General features: G+C 48.5%; 1 protein-coding gene across 1 annotated transcript; it reads left to right on the top strand.

Annotated features, from left to right (window-relative positions):
* The first annotated feature begins 1897 nt into the window (after positions 1 to 1897).
* Positions 1898 to 3229, top strand: LOC135399742 (uncharacterized protein K02A2.6-like). The gene has a single exon (XM_064631473.1). It carries the CDS (start codon positions 1898 to 1900, stop codon positions 3227 to 3229), a length of 1332 nt encoding a protein of 443 aa, XP_064487543.1.
* The last annotated feature ends 17646 nt before the right edge of the window (positions 3230 to 20875 follow it).

Raw genomic sequence — 20875 nt, 5'->3', positions numbered from 1 at the left:
CAAACTGGTTGCCATGCAGAGCTGGCTAGGCGTGGCTATCCAATCCGCGCAGTTCCAAGTATGACGTCACAAGTGGAACCGCCGCCCGATAGTTTTTCTCAAATTTCTCACGAAGGAGTATGGAAATTTGGAAAGCAATGTGCGTTTATGAATGAAGTTGGGACCACGGTTCTGAATATCACAACGTCTTCATACTTTCGGAACAGCAGCGGAGCTGCACTTTAACGCCTTAGCAGGCGCCATGAAATTATCGAAACTGGATCTGGCATCCGCTTATCATCAAGTTCCCCTATACCCAGATAGCAGGGACTTAACCGCATTTATTACTCACGAGGGACTCTTCCGTTTTAAGCGCCTATGCTTCGGACTTGCTTCCGCTCCTTCAGCATTTCAACAAATGATGTCCCTCATACTCCAAGGCTGCAAAGGAGTTCTCTTCTACATAGACGACATCATCGTTTACGGACGTTCGCAAGAAGAACACGACAACAACCTTCGTCACGTACTCCAGCGTTTGTCTGCGGAAGGGTTGAAATGGAATCACAAGTGCGTGTTTGACGTCGTCGAGCTTACTTTCCTCGGACATGTCGTAAATGCCCATGGACTGTTACCTCAAACGTCTGCAATTCAAGCGCTACAAAGGGCCCCTCCACCTACGGATTTAAAGTCACTTCGTTCTTTCCTGGGATTACTTGGGTACTACTCCAAGTTTATCCATCACTTCGCCGAGCTGGTGGAACCGATGCGTGAACTCCTCCGAGACCGAAAAACTTTTGAGTGGACTTCCATGGCGGATCAAACTTTTAACAAGGTGAAAGCTACACTCAGCTCCTGCCCGGTTCTACACATGTTCGATGTACAGCTCCCAGTGGTCGTGACCACAGACGCTTCATCATACGGTTTGGGTGCCGTTCTGGAACAAATTAAAGGGAACGAAGTTCGCACAGTCGCTTTTGCTTCCCGTACGTTATCTTCGGTGGAGAGAAAGTACTCGGTTGGTGAGCGCGAAGCGCTTGCCTGCACGTGGGCATGCGAGCATTGGCATGTCTACTTGTGGGGACGCCCCTTTACTCTACGTACTGACCAGGTCCCCCAAACTCACCTCGGAAAAGCGTGCAACGAAGAAGGCCGCCACTAGATACCCCACTGTTGCCGTTCCGGATGACTTCAGCGCGCTAAGTTTAGCGGCAAAATGTTTTTGTTGTTTCTGCGAATGAATCTAGTCTTTATATGTCCAAATAAAACGCGTATAACAACTTTCTGTGACGTGTTTCACTTTTTGGTCCCGTTTTTAAACGTGTTGAGCAATCGGAAGGATCTAGTGCACGGCTGCGTGCATCACATAGCGTACCTGTCGTACCAGGCGCCGCCAGCGGGCGCCGCAGGCGCAGTCGTCCATTTATTCGCTGACTTGGCCTGGCTTGAATTGTGCTTCAGCTGGATCTTTAGCGCGCTACAATCAAACGCAAGCCAACGTCTGGTAACAATGGGGTATCTAAGGGCGGCCTCCGGCATTGCACGCATCGGGATAGGAACAAATACACGGGAAAATGGCGACCTTGGGGGACCTGGTACTGACCATCAAGCGTTAGTAACCTTGCTTGGCACACAAGGCTCTGGACATCGCCCTCTTCGTATATCAAGATGGTCCGCCAGATTGCTGTACTACAATTTCACTGTCGAGTACAAGAAGGGAGCCGAGAATTATATCGCGGATGCCCTATCAAGGTTACCGCTACAGTAGCATGATGTTGATGAAGAAATTGTCTGCACCATCTCCAGCCCCATTTCAAAAGAAGAATTACAAGAGGCTACGTTACTCGATCCAGAAATCAGCGAGGTCATCAGTGCACTTGAACAAGGAACTTAGTCGCGACATGCTCACAGAGCTCCCGCAATGGGTTCGTACCATCGCTGCGGACGTGAACTTTCAGTTGTGAATGGACTTCTGCATCGTGGCGAACGTTTAGTGGTCCCACGTACATTAAATTCCAGGCTGCTTGAGATGGCACACGAGACGCACCCTGGAATTGTGCGTACAAAGCAGCGACTCAGGGATTTCTACTGGTGGCCCGGGATGGATTCCCAAGTGGAAAAGATGGTGCACGATTTCTCTATCTGTCAGTCTGCTGACAAATCTGCCAAGGTTGCATCTGCACTTTTGCACCCAGTTGTATTTTCAGCTACACCCTGGTCAAAACTGGGAATGGACATAGTTGGACCGTTCGAAGACTCTCCTCCTTCGTGCCGTTACGCCATAACGCTTATGGATTACCATAGCAAGTGGCCAGAAATTTCATTTGCGCCCGCTGTTACAACGTCTACAGTCGTATTCTACTACGTATTCAGTCGCGCAGGCTACCCCAACGAGACAGTCACAGACAATGTCCCGCAATTTGCGTCCACACACTTCAAATCCTTCCTGCGAGAACGAGGTATTCAGCACACGACAGTATCCGTCTACTATCCACAAGCCAACGGTCAAGTTGAACGTTTCAACAGAGTGTTCAAGGACACCATAGAAGTTGCAACACTACAGCGCAAAGATATCAAACTCGCAATCCTTGAGCATCTCGCGGTATACAGAAGCACACCGCACGCTACAACAGGTGTCTCGCCAGCAGTGCTTCTGCACGGTCGGAACTTTCGAACGCGCGTCAACGTGGTAGGACTTCAAAAGCCCTCAGCAACACCCGACATGTCGAGAATTAAGGCACGTGTGTCGTCAAAACAGAGTAAGCAGAAGGTCTACACCGACGACAAGCGATCTGCAAGGTTCCGCCAATTCACGCCGGGAGACTATGTTCGAGTGCGCCTATCAGGTCGCCGAAAGAAACGACGGCCAAATTTTTCTACGCCTTTGAGAATAATCGCTTCCCGGGGACCACTATCTTTTTTACTGGAAGACGGCAGGATATGGCATTCGTCGAAGTTTACACCATTTTATGGTGAGCTGAGGCCACCAGAAGGCCAAGTACAACCGGACGAACCGTCCTCTTTCGTCTACTCTTGGTGGCCTATTGATCATAACGCACCTGTTTCGGACAGTGCATATGTCTCCCCTCAAAACCAAGCTCCGCACAAAGGCGCAAGAGTACATCCGCTGCCACCTCTCGAACAGCAGGAGCCGCCTCTACGCAGAAGTACACGACAACGTTCCGCTCCTGTCCGTTACCCGGCAAACGAGAACGACGCACCACATGACACTGCCGACGACAGAGTGCACTAATTTTTCCCTACAGCGGGAACTATTTTTCTTAACAGGGGGGGATATGTGATATACTGTGCACGTGAGTTTTGGGACAGCCTCATCGTCATGGGGAAAGAGTGAATAAAGTGTGGAATGAGAAACGGATGGTGGATGCGTACTTCCAACGATACCACAACGGGACACTCTCAAGGTCTGCAGACAACAGCATGTGGGCAGCTCTGATAGTGACTCCAATCATGAGACGAACACAGCAACTGATGACATCAAGAGAGATCATCTTCATCGACTCTACCTCATGGTGCGATGGGATGCACACTACTGTCACGTTGCTACTGGCTGCAACCAATGCTGGGGCCATACCCATTGCTGTCCTCCTGCACAACTCCCGGACCACAAAAGGCTACCAGATTGCATTCCGCCTACTGAAGGGGGCATACCCACACTACTTTGGTGGTCAAGAGGTAATATACTGTCACACACAGGATAAAACATGAATCTAACTAAGGTTCTTAGACATCACTTTCACGGACAGTAACATCCATCCCCTTCACCTTGCCTCTCTCCAACTGATGGGAAGAGCAGACACTCCTGTCAAATTTTATGTCTCAGTTTCATCAAGTTTTCTGTGCCTGTTGCTGAATTCTGAGTAGTTGCAGTTACAAATGCACTTGGTGTCACTGTTGATGGATGTGCTTGGAATATGGTGCTTCTCTCAATCTTTCAATTTTCCATATTTCATTGCCAATAGTCCTTCACTTTGATTTGTCAGATAAGATCTTAGATATAAGTCCTGTGGAAACCCGTGTTTCCACAACCTCGGGGCGTCAGTCCGTCCGTTCCGTCGCCAAGGAAGACACAGCAAACGAAAAGGTTCAAACAACAAGCAAGGATTTATTCCATACCTTTACACAGCAGTTCGACCCGCAACCGCCGTAACAACCGGCAACCACCCGAAGACCCTTCCGCACGGGAAAACGCTTGCTTAAATATGAACGACCACGCCCCCCTACAACACTTCCGCAGCCACAACAGTAGATAATGCCAGCCAATAATGATAACAACCAACAACGATAACAAAGTTCAGCCCGGCGAAACGTGAAAATAGATAAAGTCCTACAGTCCTCAGTCAGATAACAAAAAGTGAACATGAAGTAAAAGACATAACATGCCATTCCGCTGGGCACCGAACGCCTTCATGACTGACAATTCGTCAGCAGAGAAGGATGCTTTACGCATGCTATGGCCCCAAGCAACACAGCTTCTCTGTCACTTCCACATCTTGCAAGCGGAGTGGAGGTGGCTCACATCCACAAAGAACGGGGTGCCACGGGAAGACAGACAGAAGCTGATGTCGTCTTTCAAGCAGGTTTGTGAGTCGTGATTCCCTTTGTTGTAAACACGGCATCAGTACCTTACACGGGAAGTACCATTGTGCATCACTGCGGTGAACAAAGTCAATCAATCAATCAACCAATCAGTCAAAGTGGGCGGGCCCTGGAAGGCATGTGGGATTGTGCTCGGTGCCTCATCCAGGATGTGGTATGTTGGTAGTTTTCCTTGCTGCTGCCTGTCTGCAGTGCTTCGTTCTGTCAAGACTGAACGAGACTGGATTTGCTTGTGCAATAGAGCTAGACAGGAAATTAACAGCAGTGTGGCACTATAGCAAAAGTACTCTACGCACTGCCTTCTTCTCTGGAAAACCACACTTTCAGCAAAGTTCAATGAAGTGGTTGATGAGAAAGAAAATTGCATTATGATCGTCTCCATATATACCACTGTAGACACATGCGAATATTTGAATATTCGTTGAAATAATGATATGTTCGATTCGAACTTCGAAAATTATTCAAATGATCCGCCAGCTGTTCTACCTGGAAAGTAGGCTCCACCTAACCCATGTGTGTACTGCAGAAAGCCCACTTTACAACTGGCATGCATTGGTTCAGAAAAAAAGGGAAAACTATCTTTTGTGGGGAGTGCTTGTTATGTGTCAGGTGTCAGATACATGTCAGGTACATGTTTGTTTTCTGTGTAACTGAATATTCTCTGCATGAAAAAAAGCTGAAAAAGCATGAAAAAGCCCGTTGGGCACTCCCCCACGTGTACAATATTTCTACAGTTATGCAGAGGTGCACGCGGGTACGAGAAAACAGGGGGGTACCTACACATTTTTCCGATTCGTGGGTGGAAGGTTGACATCGCTGCGCGTCGTGGTTGAAATGCGAGTGCACCAGCAAACGTCTGCGGCTATACCTGCATTACCTGCACCATCGTTAATACCGGTCCTTTCTCAGGCTTAATATAAACAGGAGTACCTCTGAATGTACTAATTTGTTAGCTCATTGACAATTTTTGAGATGCAAGCACACCGATTTAGGCATTAAAGTTCGATTTTAGGATCAACAGAGTTCAGTCAGCATTTGGCCCGACGACTGCAGAAAAGTTCTAGTTATTTGCTTTTCCAGTGCAGACTTTCTGAATTGTATTCAACTTTATTCGACTTGAACATTATTCACCTAAAGGCAACGTGCAAACTGAGACTGTACGGCTCAGGTAGGAAACGTTCACTGAACAGCTAGACCATAAAGAGACACGTTGATCACGCGTTGCTGTAGGAACAGCACGTTACAAGCACAGTTTTCAGACGTGCCGGCGTAAGCTCCAGCACTTGTCAAGCGCGAGCTTGTAAATATCAAAAAGGAGCACTCCGCATTCATTGACCAGCATTTAAGTTCGCAACGGTAACATCAGAGAGAGTACCAGTGTGAACTTAAATGCTGGAATGTCCAAACAAAAGCTGACTCTAGTTTGGCATGGCTGACTCAGTTCCAGCTGGTACAGCAGTTACTGAAGCCACAGTTTCAAATCTCAAAAATGAAACTCTCAGACTTTTCTGTAAGACATGTTGCAGTTTTTACACAGCTCTGTCGTTCACAGGACCTCCTGTGAGCAATATGTGCGGTTTGGGCATTTTACAACAGAACATCGATATTCAAGACATAGACGCCAAAATAGACGCGAACGTCGAAATGTGCCTTTATAGGCACAAGAAGATCATCACTATGGCATTCCCTGTCACGTAAATCGTGCTCTAGTATCGAAAAAGCGCCAATATACTGTCAATGAAAAAAATGGGTATATACCTAAAGATCTGAGGTCTAGTCATGAGCCCACTGTTGGCAATGCCTTGACACTGCATTTCACGAAATATGTCCGTTATGGAGCTGCCATTACCTCCTCAGAATAGTTGTGGGTAACTGCGGGTAGTGCGGATGTGCCTGCAATTTCCAAGTACAGATGGCACATGTGCCAATTTGAACACTCGTTAGACACCTAGTTATGCATTTCATATTCTGCTTTTATTTGTCACATAGGTATGGTACATAAGCATTTCCAAATTTCAGACATGAAATACTAGCTTGAAACATTCCTTGACCAGAGTCTCATGATTGTGACCCACATGAGAAAAATTATCTTACAAGTATGTACTGACAATTCGTATTCGATTCAAAACCTATTTGATTCGCATTGGACATTATTAGTTCGTATTCTACTGGAAAACGAAAGTTACAGTTTGCACATGCCTATTATTCAATGTTAATAGTACACCTAATAGTACCTATTAAACAGAACAAAGCACACAGCTTCCCCTATGCAAAATTGCTTTTCTTCCCCCAGGTGTGCTATACGATAGCATATTAATAGCATGGTATGCATTCCATGCTGCACGTGAGGTGGTGCTGATGCTGATCTCCTGGTGCTGTCTTCCAGCAAGAAAGCAACATTTAACATAGTAAGAAGGCTCACCTTATTCAGCGGCAGCCTGCCAGAGATCACCGTTGAAAACGTGAACTTAGCATGGCGCTGCCTAATTTTCACATCCAGCTTATGAGCAGTGCACCAAACTGTTGGTGTGATGTAGATGGCGGCAATGACGTCCTAATGCTTCCATTCACCATAGAAATTAGTGTGCTAGGCACACTTCGATGGTGATGGACTCTTCCATGCCGATGCGCCCTGCTCACATAGGTTACCGTCAAATTTCTCTCACCTGCAAAGCGAGCGACACTGTGAGCTTAAAGCTTGCATGCTCTAGCTTTGGGTGCTGGGAACCACCACAAGCAAGGGGCCTTGCGCTACAGGTCGGAAAAAGTGGCAGTTATGGTAATTGTGCTAATCTCATGTCCATGTGAAACAACTACGACTGTGGGTGGCACTGCGCAGCAATAATTATGGTCACCGCCGAAGCATTCGGCAAAAAACTGTCTGGAACATAACATTCGAGGTTCAGAAGCCACTAATCATAAGTGTAACTCAATCTTTTTTACAGATCCTCTATGCAGACTGTACAGACAAGCTGGAGGTGGCAATTGCCAATCTGAGACAGCTCTCCCACGATAGGTACACCTCCAGAGTGGTGGCCTTCCTCAGCAAGAAGGAGGAATGGGTGTCTCTGTGGCCGCATTCGTGTGCGGCCTACGGCAATTTCCAGGCGCCGTACTGGCGTAACAAGAGGATCAAGACGCATACCAGCAGGCCGTCCCCCGAGCGAGCTCCCGTCCAAAAGGCAGAAAAGACTACACAAAATAGGACTCGCCATACAAGCAAACGTGCCACCAGCAAAGTCACATGGCCAAGGCCATCAGCTTAAACATGCCGCAACGTACTAAATATTTTGTCTCTACCTGATGCAGAACTCGTGAAAAAGTAATTTCTTCTTTTTAATTTTCGGAGGTGTGACGTCATGGCGAGAGCCAGGAAGCTGAAGAGATTTTGCCTGGCAATATTGCTGCTGGAGAAAGCTGGCTTCCAGTCATACTTTCGAGTCTAAGGAATTCAGTGCTGCTTGCTTGTGTTGGCAACGATGTCATCTGTGCTGATCGCTTTCTGTTGAGGTAATTCGGAGCCCTGTAAAGCTTTGGGAGCTTACAAGTGCACATACTGTCGAAAGTCAAGCTCGATAAACATGCCACAGAGGATTCTGCGAGAAGCTAATATGTGTGATCAGTGGGTGAAGGTGCTTCTGGAACACGGAAAAACTGTTCAAGATGCGGGCCACTTTGTCAGCCCTGGGCGGTGCACGAGGGAATCGTACAAGTACAGTATAGGTCTGACGATGACGCTCGGTTTACGGATGAGGTTGACCCGCCAGTGGTCAAATGCTGTACCTACAGTATTAGGTTGGAAATAGAGATTATATGGAGGCGTCAAGGCACTATCTAAATGAAAAAAGTCTTCAAAATCTCTTTCCAACCCACCAAGCGTGGCGTCAAGTGACAATGAAAGGGACGCCTGTGTCGTTGCTAAGACACTGAAGACTTGATGCATACGAAGCCCCTTCCTACATGACGTCTTCGAGAACTGGGCCTTTTGTGATGACGTGATTGCGGCAACTTAAAAAAAAAACTGAGGAAAATTTCACTGATTTTGCTGAACGTGGTGATAATTTGTGTGTGGAATCTCTGACCTGCGTTCTCTCATTTGACGACATAAACTAAGTATCGGTTTCGTGACTGTGTAGTTGCACTTTAATGATGTGATAGCTGTGATAGCTTTGTTTGCAGAACTGTAACATGACTTGTCCAAGTTCACTGCTGTTCCGGATGCGCAGATATATGGGGGCGCCACATATTGGAACAGGCTCCTCTTTCACTGGTGGTGACAAAGACACACCTGTGTTTGACTCGCTCGAAATAACTGTTGCTGGCCTTGTTAAAGCCTAGTTATCCCATATTATGTACGGATGACTTGTCTAGCCTACCACGTCATGACCGAAGCATCAAACCCTAATCACTAAAGCAGGAATGACAGAAGTTGAGTCAGTGCTTCATTTCATTGCCTTCCACACCCCCTTTCCCAAACGGAACAAAACTTCCTATGGTGTTCCTGGGGATATCATTTCCCGTAAATTCGGATCTCCCTGGGAGACAGACATTTTTCCGACGGACGTCCCCCACATCTCCGAGTGGCCATGATTTGGACTTCCCACAAATATCCGTCGTTTGTCCTCACAGGAAGTTACACGGAGATACCCTGACGTTGCACGGAATTACTTGCGTACGTGCTCAGGGCCCTGCATTTTCTCATTATTATTCATACTGCTTTATTGAGTTGCCGCGTAAGTGGACAGATTCTTACTAGGCCCGTAGGCGTTATTTCCAGCCATTTTGTTTCGGGTTCGGCCACTGCTTCGTGGTTCCTTTTCGTTTGTTTCTCGTATTTCCGTTACGGACAATCAGCACAAAGTTTTAAAAAACAAAAATAATGACGTACATATAGAACCTCTTAGAACCATGAAGATCACTTAGAAAGGCAGTGGCATACCTTTCCAAAGCGAAAACAGATACTATATATTGCTTGTCTCGCGATCTTCCACAAATTCGAGAGTCCAGTTTGCCTGCGAGTCAAACTAGAAGGTGGGGTGTTCAACTTTAACGTGATTGCGTATACCAATAACAGTGGACTGAAGAACTGCTTGGCGCATTAACTCATTATGATGCAACATTTGTGTTTCTTACTCCTTTTGCTGTAAGGCGTTTAGTTCGTTCTTCGAAAGTCGAACTCACGTCGCGATGCACCTTGCCATGTTTCTCTCTCTCCTGCGATAATGCTCCACGTAACATCCCGTCAGGGACCCTATTTGGGCAATTCTTCAAACGGCCTTTACGGTACATCCTGCGGATGTACGGTTAGGGATGTCTATTTATGTAGCTCCGAGGGATGTCCACCTGATATCCATTTCAGGACCTGGACGTTAGGATCTATTTTGGACATCCGCAGGAGATCGTGTTCTGTCTGGGTTGTAGAAAGGAGTTAAATTCAGCTATCCTATTTCCAGAATGGTCCGCTATGAATCTGGGCCAGATCCAGGCTCGTCCGAGGCCAGGAACCAGCCCAGTAATCCAGCCTGGGAAATCGAGTGGAATATTTGCTGGGGATGATGGCGTAGTTTAATTTTCGTGGTAAGTTTAAGGTCTGTTCAGAATTAGTGTGGTGCTCGGAGCCCATTGGTTTGTGACAAGGGAATACTTAAGGATATACTGCCCCAGAGCAAGCCAGTGCCTGTCTTCAACATTGCAGTGATTTCTTCTTACTATAGCAAGGTATCTGCAACGTGTTCGCTACTTGTCGCTCTGCAACATAAATTGTGGGTGCAGCAGCATCTAATTGAGATTGCTGCCCACTAGTATGTAGTTGAATCATTGATATCAATAGGCAAAACACCAGGATGCAGACCTATTGATCCTTGCTCACAAATCTGTAATTGTCACTGCATATACCTAGAAACCAGGGCATCAAGGGGTAATGCCAGCCACAAAATTGATTACGCTGAAGACATAACACAGGTCACCGTCATCCCTTGGTGCACAGCCTAGAGAAGGTGATAAAGCTTACACCCACTTCAGCCAACCACCCACGCACTTGGTTACAATACAATATGATGAGAAATACACTCGTTGTTATCAATGCGTATCTTTAGATATATATATATATATATAAGGGGGAAAAAAATTAGCAGGAGCTCTTTGGCTGCACGTATAGCATATGTTTGTAAGTCAAACGTCGCCATGCCAGTACTGGACAGCTGTTTCGGCCTTCTTGGGCCTCATCAGCAGTACGCAGGCAGGCAACGTTGATCGGATGGCGTCAGAAGGTCACGTGGCACGTGATGCCTCCCGTCAGGGTGTCATAGGACACCTCTGAAAGCCCAGTGCAAAGCCAGTCAAATGTATAAGGGGGAAAAAAATTAGCAGGAGCTCTTTGGCTGCACGTATAGCATATGTTTGTAAGTCAAACGTCACCATGCCAGTACTGGACAGCTGTTTCGGCCTTCTTGGGCCTCATCAGCAGTACGCAGGCAGGCAACGTTTGATCGGATGGCGTCAGAAGGTCACGTGGCACGTGATGCCTCCCGTCAGGGTGTCATAGGACACCTCTGAAAGCCCAGTGCAAAGCCAGTCAAATGTATAAGGGGGAAAAAAAATTAGCAGGAGCTCTTTGGCTGCACGTATAGCATATGTTTGTAAGTCAAACGTCGCCATGCCAGTACTGGACAGCTGTTTCGGCCTTCTTGGGCCTCATCAGCAGTACGCAGGCAGGCAACGTTTGATCGGATGGCGTCAGAAGGTCACGTGGCACGTGATGCCTCCCGTCAGGGTGTCATAGGACACCTCTGAAAGCCCAGTGCAAAGCCAGTCAAATGTATAAGGGGGAAAAAAATTAGCAGGAGCTCTTTGGCTGCACGTATAGCATATGTTTGTAAGTCAAACGTCGCCATGCCAGTACTGGACAGCTGTTTCGGCCTTCTTGGGCCTCATCAGCAGTACGCAGGCAGGCAACGTTTGATCGGATGGCGTCAGAAGGTCACGTGGCACGTGATGCCTCCCGTCAGGGTGTCATAGGACACCTCTGAAAGCCCAGTGCAAAGCCAGTCAAATGTATAAGGGGGAAAAAAATTAGCAGGAGCTCTTTGGCTGCACGTATAGCATATGTTTGTAAGTCAAACGTCGCCATGCCAGTACTGGACAGCTGTTTCGGCCTTCTTGGGCCTCATCAGCAGTACGCAGGCAGGCAACGTTTGATCGGATGGCGTCAGAAGGTCACGTGGCACGTGATGCCTCCCGTCAGGGTGTCATAGGACACCTCTGAAAGCCCAGTGCAAAGCCAGTCAAATGTATAAGGGGGAAAAAAATTAGCAGGAGCTCTTTGGCTGCACGTATAGCATATGTTTGTAAGTCAAACGTCGCCATGCCAGTACTGGACAGCTGTTTCGGCCTTCTTGGGCCTCATCAGCAGTACGCAGGCAGGCAACGTTTGATCGGATGGCGTCAGAAGGTCACGTGGCACGTGATGCCTCCCGTCAGGGTGTCATAGGACACCTCTGAAAGCCCAGTGCAAAGCCAGTCAAATGTATAAGGGGGAAAAAAATTAGCAGGAGCTCTTTGGCTGCACGTATAGCATATGTTTGTAAGTCAAACGTCGCCATGCCAGTACTGGACAGCTGTTTCGGCCTTCTTGGGCCTCATCAGCAGTACGCAGGCAGGCAACGTTTGATCGGATGGCGTCAGAAGGTCACGTGGCACGTGATGCCTCCCGTCAGGGTGTCATAGGACACCTCTGAAAGCCCAGTGCAAAGCCAGTCAAATGTATAAGGGGGAAAAAAATTAGCAGGAGCTCTTTGGCTGCACGTATAGCATATGTTTGTAAGTCAAACGTCGCCATGCCAGTACTGGACAGCTGTTTCGGCCTTCTTGGGCCTCATCAGCAGTACGCAGGCAGGCAACGTTTGATCGGATGGCGTCAGAAGGTCACGTGGCACGTGATGCCTCCCGTCAGGGTGTCATAGGACACCTCTGAAAGCCCAGTGCAAAGCCAGTCAAATGTATAAGGGGGAAAAAAATTAGCAGGAGCTCTTTGGCTGCACGTATAGCATATGTTTGTAAGTCAAACGTCGCCATGCCAGTACTGGACAGCTGTTTCGGCCTTCTTGGGCCTCATCAGCAGTACGCAGGCAGGCAACGTTTGATCGGATGGCGTCAGAAGGTCACGTGGCACGTGATGCCTCCCGTCAGGGTGTCATAGGACACCTCTGAAAGCCCAGTGCAAAGCCAGTCAAATGTATAAGGGGGAAAAAAATTAGCAGGAGCTCTTTGGCTGCACGTATAGCATATGTTTGTAAGTCAAACGTCGCCATGCCAGTACTGGACAGCTGTTTCGGCCTTCTTGGGCCTCATCAGCAGTACGCAGGCAGGCAACGTTTGATCGGATGGCGTCAGAAGGTCACGTGGCACGTGATGCCTCCCGTCAGGGTGTCATAGGACACCTCTGAAAGCCCAGTGCAAAGCCAGTCAAATGTATAAGGGGGAAAAAAATTAGCAGGAGCTCTTTGGCTGCACGTATAGCATATGTTTGTAAGTCAAACGTCGCCATGCCAGTACTGGACAGCTGTTTCGGCCTTCTTGGGCCTCATCAGCAGTACGCAGGCAGGCAACGTTTGATCGGATGGCGTCAGAAGGTCACGTGGCACGTGATGCCTCCCGTCAGGGTGTCATAGGACACCTCTGAAAGCCCAGTGCAAAGCCAGTCAAATGTATAAGGGGGAAAAAAATTAGCAGGAGCTCTTTGGCTGCACGTATAGCATATGTTTGTAAGTCAAACGTCGCCATGCCAGTACTGGACAGCTGTTTCGGCCTTCTTGGGCCTCATCAGCAGTACGCAGGCAGGCAACGTTTGATCGGATGGCGTCAGAAGGTCACGTGGCACGTGATGCCTCCCGTCAGGGTGTCATAGGACACCTCTGAAAGCCCAGTGCAAAGCCAGTCAAATGTATAAGGGGGAAAAAAATTAGCAGGAGCTCTTTGGCTGCACGTATAGCATATGTTTGTAAGTCAAACGTCGCCATGCCAGTACTGGACAGCTGTTTCGGCCTTCTTGGGCCTCATCAGCAGTACGCAGGCAGGCAACGTTTGATCGGATGGCGTCAGAAGGTCACGTGGCACGTGATGCCTCCCGTCAGGGTGTCATAGGACACCTCTGAAAGCCCAGTGCAAAGCCAGTCAAATGTATAAGGGGGAAAAAAATTAGCAGGAGCTCTTTGGCTGCACGTATAGCATATGTTTGTAAGTCAAACGTCGCCATGCCAGTACTGGACAGCTGTTTCGGCCTTCTTGGGCCTCATCAGCAGTACGCAGGCAGGCAACGTTTGATCGGATGGCGTCAGAAGGTCACGTGGCACGTGATGCCTCCCGTCAGGGTGTCATAGGACACCTCTGAAAGCCCAGTGCAAAGCCAGTCAAATGTATAAGGGGGAAAAAAATTAGCAGGAGCTCTTTGGCTGCACGTATAGCATATGTTTGTAAGTCAAACGTCGCCATGCCAGTACTGGACAGCTGTTTCGGCCTTCTTGGGCCTCATCAGCAGTACGCAGGCAGGCAACGTTTGATCGGATGGCGTCAGAAGGTCACGTGGCACGTGATGCCTCCCGTCAGGGTGTCATAGGACACCTCTGAAAGCCCAGTGCAAAGCCAGTCAAATGTATAAGGGGAAAAAAATTAGCAGGAGCTCTTTGGCTGCACGTATAGCATATGTTTGTAAGTCAAACGTCGCCATGCCAGTACTGGACAGCTGTTTCGGCCTTCTTGGGCCTCATCAGCAGTACGCAGGCAGGCAACGTTTGATCGGATGGCGTCAGAAGGTCACGTGGCACGTGATGCCTCCCGTCAGGGTGTCATAGGACACCTCTGAAAGCCCAGTGCAAAGCCAGTCAAATGTATAAGGGGGAAAAAAATTAGCAGGAGCTCTTTGGCTGCACGTATAGCATATGTTTGTAAGTCAAACGTCGCCATGCCAGTACTGGACAGCTGTTTCGGCCTTCTTGGGCCTCATCAGCAGTACGCAGGCAGGCAACGTTTGATCGGATGGCGTCAGAAGGTCACGTGGCACGTGATGCCTCCCGTCAGGGTGTCATAGGACACCTCTGAAAGCCCAGTGCAAAGCCAGTCAAATGTATAAGGGGGAAAAAAATTAGCAGGAGCTCTTTGGCTGCACGTATAGCATATGTTTGTAAGTCAAACGTCGCCATGCCAGTACTGGACAGCTGTTTCGGCCTTCTTGGGCCTCATCAGCAGTACGCAGGCAGGCAACGTTTGATCGGATGGCGTCAGAAGGTCACGTGGCACGTGATGCCTCCCGTCAGGGTGTCATAGGACACCTCTGAAAGCCCAGTGCAAAGCCAGTCAAATGTATAAGGGGGAAAAAAATTAGCAGGAGCTCTTTGGCTGCACGTATAGCATATGTTTGTAAGTCAAACGTCGCCATGCCAGTACTGGACAGCTGTTTCGGCCTTCTTGGGCCTCATCAGCAGTACGCAGGCAGGCAACGTTTGATCGGATGGCGTCAGAAGGTCACGTGGCACGTGATGCCTCCCTTCAGGGTGTCATAGGACACCTCTGAAAGCCCAGTGCAAAGCCAGTCAAATGTATAAGGGGGAAAAAAATTAGCAGGAGCTCTTTGGCTGCACGTATAGCATATGTTTGTAAGTCAAACGTCGCCATGCCAGTACTGGACAGCTGTTTCGGCCTTCTTGGGCCTCATCAGCAGTACGCAGGCAGGCAACGTTTGATCGGATGGCGTCAGAAGGTCACGTGGCACGTGATGCCTCCCGTCAGGGTGTCATAGGACACCTCTGAAAGCCCAGTGCAAAGCCAGTCAAATGTATAAGGGGGAAAAAAATTAGCAGGAGCTCTTTGGCTGCACGTATAGCATATGTTTGTAAGTCAAACGTCGCCATGCCAGTACTGGACAGCTGTTTCGGCCTTCTTGGGCCTCATCAGCAGTACGCAGGCAGGCAACGTTTGATCGGATGGCGTCAGAAGGTCACGTGGCACGTGATGCCTCCCGTCAGGGTGTCATAGGACACCTCTGAAAGCCCAGTGCAAAGCCAGTCAAATGTATAAGGGGGAAAAAAATTAGCAGGAGCTCTTTGGCTGCACGTATAGCATATGTTTGTAAGTCAAACGTCGCCATGCCAGTACTGGACAGCTGTTTCGGCCTTCTTGGGCCTCATCAGCAGTACGCAGGCAGGCAACGTTTGATCGGATGGCGTCAGAAGGTCACGTGGCACGTGATGCCTCCCGTCAGGGTGTCATAGGACACCTCTGAAAGCCCAGTGCAAAGCCAGTCAAATGTATAAGGGGGAAAAAAATTAGCAGGAGCTCTTTGGCTGCACGTATAGCATATGTTTGTAAGTCAAACGTCGCCATGCCAGTACTGGACAGCTGTTTCGGCCTTCTTGGGCCTCATCAGCAGTACGCAGGCACCTTCTGACGCCATCCGATCAAACGTTGCCTGCCTGCGTACTGCTGATGAGGCCCAAGAAGGCCGAAACAGCTGTCCAGTACTGGCATGGCGACGTTTGACTTACAAACATATGCTATACGTGCAGCCAAAGAGCTCCTGCTAATTTTTTTCCCCCTTATACATTTGACTGGCTTTGCACTGGGCTTTCAGAGGTGTCCTATGACACCCTGACGGGAGGCATCACGTGCCACGTGACCTTCTGACGCCATCCGATCAAACGTTGCCTGCCTGCGTACTGCTGATGAGGCCCAAGAAGGCCGAAACAGCTGTCCAGTACTGGCATGGCGACGTTTGACTTACAAACATATGCTATACGTGCAGCCAAAGAGCTCCTGCTAATTTTTTTCCCCCTTATACATTTGACTGGCTTTGCACTGGGCTTTCAGAGGTGTCCTATGACACCCTGACGGGAGGCATCACGTGCCACGTGACCTTCTGACGCCATCCGATCAAACGTTGCCTGCCTGCGTACTGCTGATGAGGCCCAAGAAGGCCGAAACAGCTGTCCAGTACTGGCATGGCGACGTTTGACTTACAAACATATGCTATACGTGCAGCCAAAGAGCTCCTGCTAATTTTTTTCCCCCTTATACATTTGACTGGCTTTGCACTGGGCTTTCAGAGGTGTCCTATGACACCCTGACGGGAGGCATCACGTGCCACGTGACCTTCTGACGCCATCCGATCAAACGTTGCCTGCCTGCGTACTGCTGATGAGGCCCAAGAAGGCCGAAACAGCTGTCCAGTACTGGCATGGCGACGTTTGACTTACAAACATATGCTATACGTGCAGCCAAAGAGCTCCTGCTAATTTTTTCCCCCCTTATACATTTGACTGGCTTTGCACTGGGCTTTCAGAGGTGTCCTATGACACCCTGACGGGAGGCATCACGTGCCACGTGACCTTCTGACGCCATCCGATCAAACGTTGCCTGCCTGCGTACTGCTGATGAGGCCCAAGAAGGCCGAAACAGCTGTCCAGTACTGGCATGGCGACGTTTGACTTACAAACATATGCTATACGTGCAGCCAAAGAGCTCCTGCTAATTTTTTTCCCCCTTATACATTTGACTGGCTTTGCACTGGGCTTTCAGAGGTGTCCTATGACACCCTGACGGGAGGCATCACGTGCCACGTGACCTTCTGACGCCATCCGATCAAACGTTGCCTGCCTGCGTACTGCTGATGAGGCCCAAGAAGGCCGAAACAGCTGTCCAGTACTGGCATGGCGACGTTTGACTTACAAACATATGCTATACGTGCAGCCAAAGAGCTCCTGCTAATTTTTTTCCCCCTTATACATTTGACTGGCTTTGCACTGGGCTTTCAGAGGTGTCCTATGACACCCTGACGGGAGGCATCACGTGCCACGTGACCTTCTGACGCCATCCGATCAAACGTTGCCTGCCTGCGTACTGCTGATGAGGCCCAAGAAGGCCGAAACAGCTGTCCAGTACTGGCATGGCGACGTTTGACTTACAAACATATGCTATACGTGCAGCCAAAGAGCTCCTGCTAATTTTTTTCCCCCTTATACATTTGACTGGCTTTGCACTGGGCTTTCAGAGGTGTCCTATGACACCCTGACGGGAGGCATCACGTGCCACGTGACCTTCTGACGCCATCCGATCAAACGTTGCCTGCCTGCGTACTGCTGATGAGGCCCAAGAAGGCCGAAACAGCTGTCCAGTACTGGCATGGCGACGTTTGACTTACAAACATATGCTATACGTGCAGCCAAAGAGCTCCTGCTAATTTTTTTCCCCCTTATACATTTGACTGGCTTTGCACTGGGCTTTCAGAGGTGTCCTATGACACCCTGACGGGAGGCATCACGTGCCACGTGACCTTCTGACGCCATCCGATCAAACGTTGCCTGCCTGCGTACTGCTGATGAGGCCCAAGAAGGCCGAAACAGCTGTCCAGTACTGGCATGGCGACGTTTGACTTACAAACATATGCTATACGTGCAGCCAAAGAGCTCCTGCTAATTTTTTTCCCCCTTATACATTTGACTGGCTTTGCACTGGGCTTTCAGAGGTGTCCTATGACACCCTGACGGGAGGCATCACGTGCCACGTGACCTTCTGACGCCATCCGATCAAACGTTGCCTGCCTGCGTACTGCTGATGAGGCCCAAGAAGGCCGAAACAGCTGTCCAGTACTGGCATGGCGACGTTTGACTTACAAACATATGCTATACGTGCAGCCAAAGAGCTCCTGCTAATTTTTTTCCCCCTTATACATTTGACTGGCTTTGCACTGGGCTTTCAGAGGTGTCCTATGACACCCTGACGGGAGGCATCACGTGCCACGTGACCTTCTGACGCCATCCGATCAAACGTTGCCTGCCTGCGTACTGCTGATGAGGCCCAAGAAGGCCGAAACAGCTGTCCAGTACTGGCATGGCGACGTTTGACTTACAAACATATATATATATATATATATATATATATATCCGGATAACTTTTTTTCTGTATGTCCTCGGAGTGCCCGCTGCCTCTTTTCTTCTTTTCTTTACAGTTGGACACAATGACTCTAAGAACACCCCGGACAACAGGTTTTCAACGAGCGCGACCCAAGACTCTGACACGTAATCTCCCCGGCCGATGACCCAGGAACCTTCCGGAATCTTCCAGAACATGACTCACTGACGACTGCCTCGCAGTGGAATTGTACCAACTGTGACGACACTTTTGTAACCTTTTAAAAGACCTTGTACATAGATTTTCGTCTCAGTCCCGAAGAAGGCGGAGCTTCCGCCGAAACGTAGACTTCCCCAGACCCTTAGTTTAAATGCCAGCTTAATAAATAACTTCCCCTACTCCCTACTTCAGTCTCTGGTGTCTTTTCTCCCCTATCTATATATATATATATATATATATATATAGTTGAAATAAATGGGAGACAGAAGACGAAAGTAGGGGAAGTAACAAAAAAGGGGTTTATTAAAACTTAAAAATCATAAAATATCCCCCATAAATCTCCCTAACTTTTATGATTTTTAAGTTTTAATAAACCCCTTTTTTGTTACTTCCCCTACTTTCGTCTTCTGTCTCCCATTTATTTCAACTATAATTACGTAGCCGTCCGATCCAACTCCAACTTTTCAAGATATATATATATATATATATGTTGTCTTTCGATCAAGAGGCAGCCAACCTGCAAAGAGGGTACGTTTCGTGTTCAACGCATTCCCAACAGACGCCGATTCCGTTCTTCACGCTGCTTCAGTTGAGGCAAGTAACAATATTTCAGTTAAAACAGCGAACACTTTTTATGCCAGCAAAGCTATTGCCAGCGCGCGAAAGGCGGAAAGTACCTCGACATGCAGTACTTCTCTCTTTCCTTCTTAGCTATGTGCGACCTCCGAACGGAGAATATTCAAACCCCTCAAGGACAAGGAAGAAGATACGCTCAGTCCCTCGCGCAGGCTACAAATCGCGTATCGCGGCCAGGCGTATTATCGCAGCAGGTTTCCCTTGCGTTAACTCACGTTAAGAGGTGCATGCTTTGCCATAAAATTTCGTGATATCTCGAAGCTAGCTTTTGGTCATGAAGTTTGCTGTGTACCTGTATCAATACCAGATGCTGGTGATATTCTGAGAGTTATCGAGGTTCTTTGATGGCTGACTTTCACGGACGGCGACAAAAGTAAACAAAGGCGCGCTGCGCTGTACACGACGACATATGTCATTTCCTCACTACTGCGTATTCCATTCGCTACGGATTCGGCTCGTAAAACCATATGGGCGTCCGCATACTGCTCCTATACACACTCCACAGGTCCCAGCGTAATTAATTTCGTGTTGATGGGGCTTCCAAAGCAAGCAAGCAAAGTATACAAGGCGACCGGCGGTCGCCCGCACAGCGACACAGGCCCGGCAGAGAAACAGAGCCGCTCCGTTCGGCGTCTACCTCCTCACTCTCCACCAATCAGCAGCGCCCTTTTCCTCCCTGCGCTGTGCTCTTTAGCAGATCTAAATACGCATCCCGCGTAGTAAAAAGCACCGAGCTCCGTGCGCTCCCGAACTTGACCCGGCCAGCTCACGCGGCCGAGGTCTTCACTATCAATCGGGCGACAACGTGCTGGATTACATCTCATAACCGCAGTGACAAAGTTCTCCCTCTTGATTTGTCGAAAACGGGAGGCGCGTACGCCGTTTTGTGACACTCACGCACTTCTGCTAAATGTCACAAAAGGGTGCGTTCACTGCACTTTCCACAAATCAGAAGTAATAACGCTATCATGATGTGGAAAGTTTGCTCCTCATCACCTTGTCACGTAGTGTTCTGTACTATGAAAACGAGTGTCGCTTTGGGTAACTCCTGCTTTCTGACAGTGATTTATAGGCGAATAAATTGTCAGTACTGCAAGAGGTACTCGAGATGCCTAAGATCCTGTGGATGTTAGCTGGCGTTCAGGAAACCCGAATGATGTTGATAACGATCAAGTAATATAGGGGCCAATTTCCATTCAGTGTACGAAGCTTCTTGGGGCTACACCTAGACTAGAAATGGCAATTCATCGAGATGTCATTTACTGAGACATTTTTTGCATTATTCTTTTCGTCATATCGTGGAGGTGAAAGACTCTCCGTTAAAGAAACCATCACATCCGGAAACAAGTGTATATGAGACCGATACGGTAATATCTGACACAGCCTCATAGTCTACCTGGATAATAGAATAGAATAGAAGTAGAAAAGAAAAAAAAAATATGGAAACGTATGGCGCACTGGTGCGACCAGCTGTTCCAGGACGCTTAACGTGTGAAAGCAAGCACTGAATAATCCAAAAGATTAT

Source organism: Ornithodoros turicata, chromosome 7 (genome assembly GCF_037126465.1).
Source record: "Ornithodoros turicata isolate Travis chromosome 7, ASM3712646v1, whole genome shotgun sequence".
NCBI lineage: Eukaryota > Metazoa > Arthropoda > Arachnida > Ixodida > Argasidae > Ornithodoros > Ornithodoros turicata.
The sequence above is the reverse complement of the archived record's forward strand: the minus strand, read 5'-3'. Positions and strand labels throughout refer to the sequence as shown.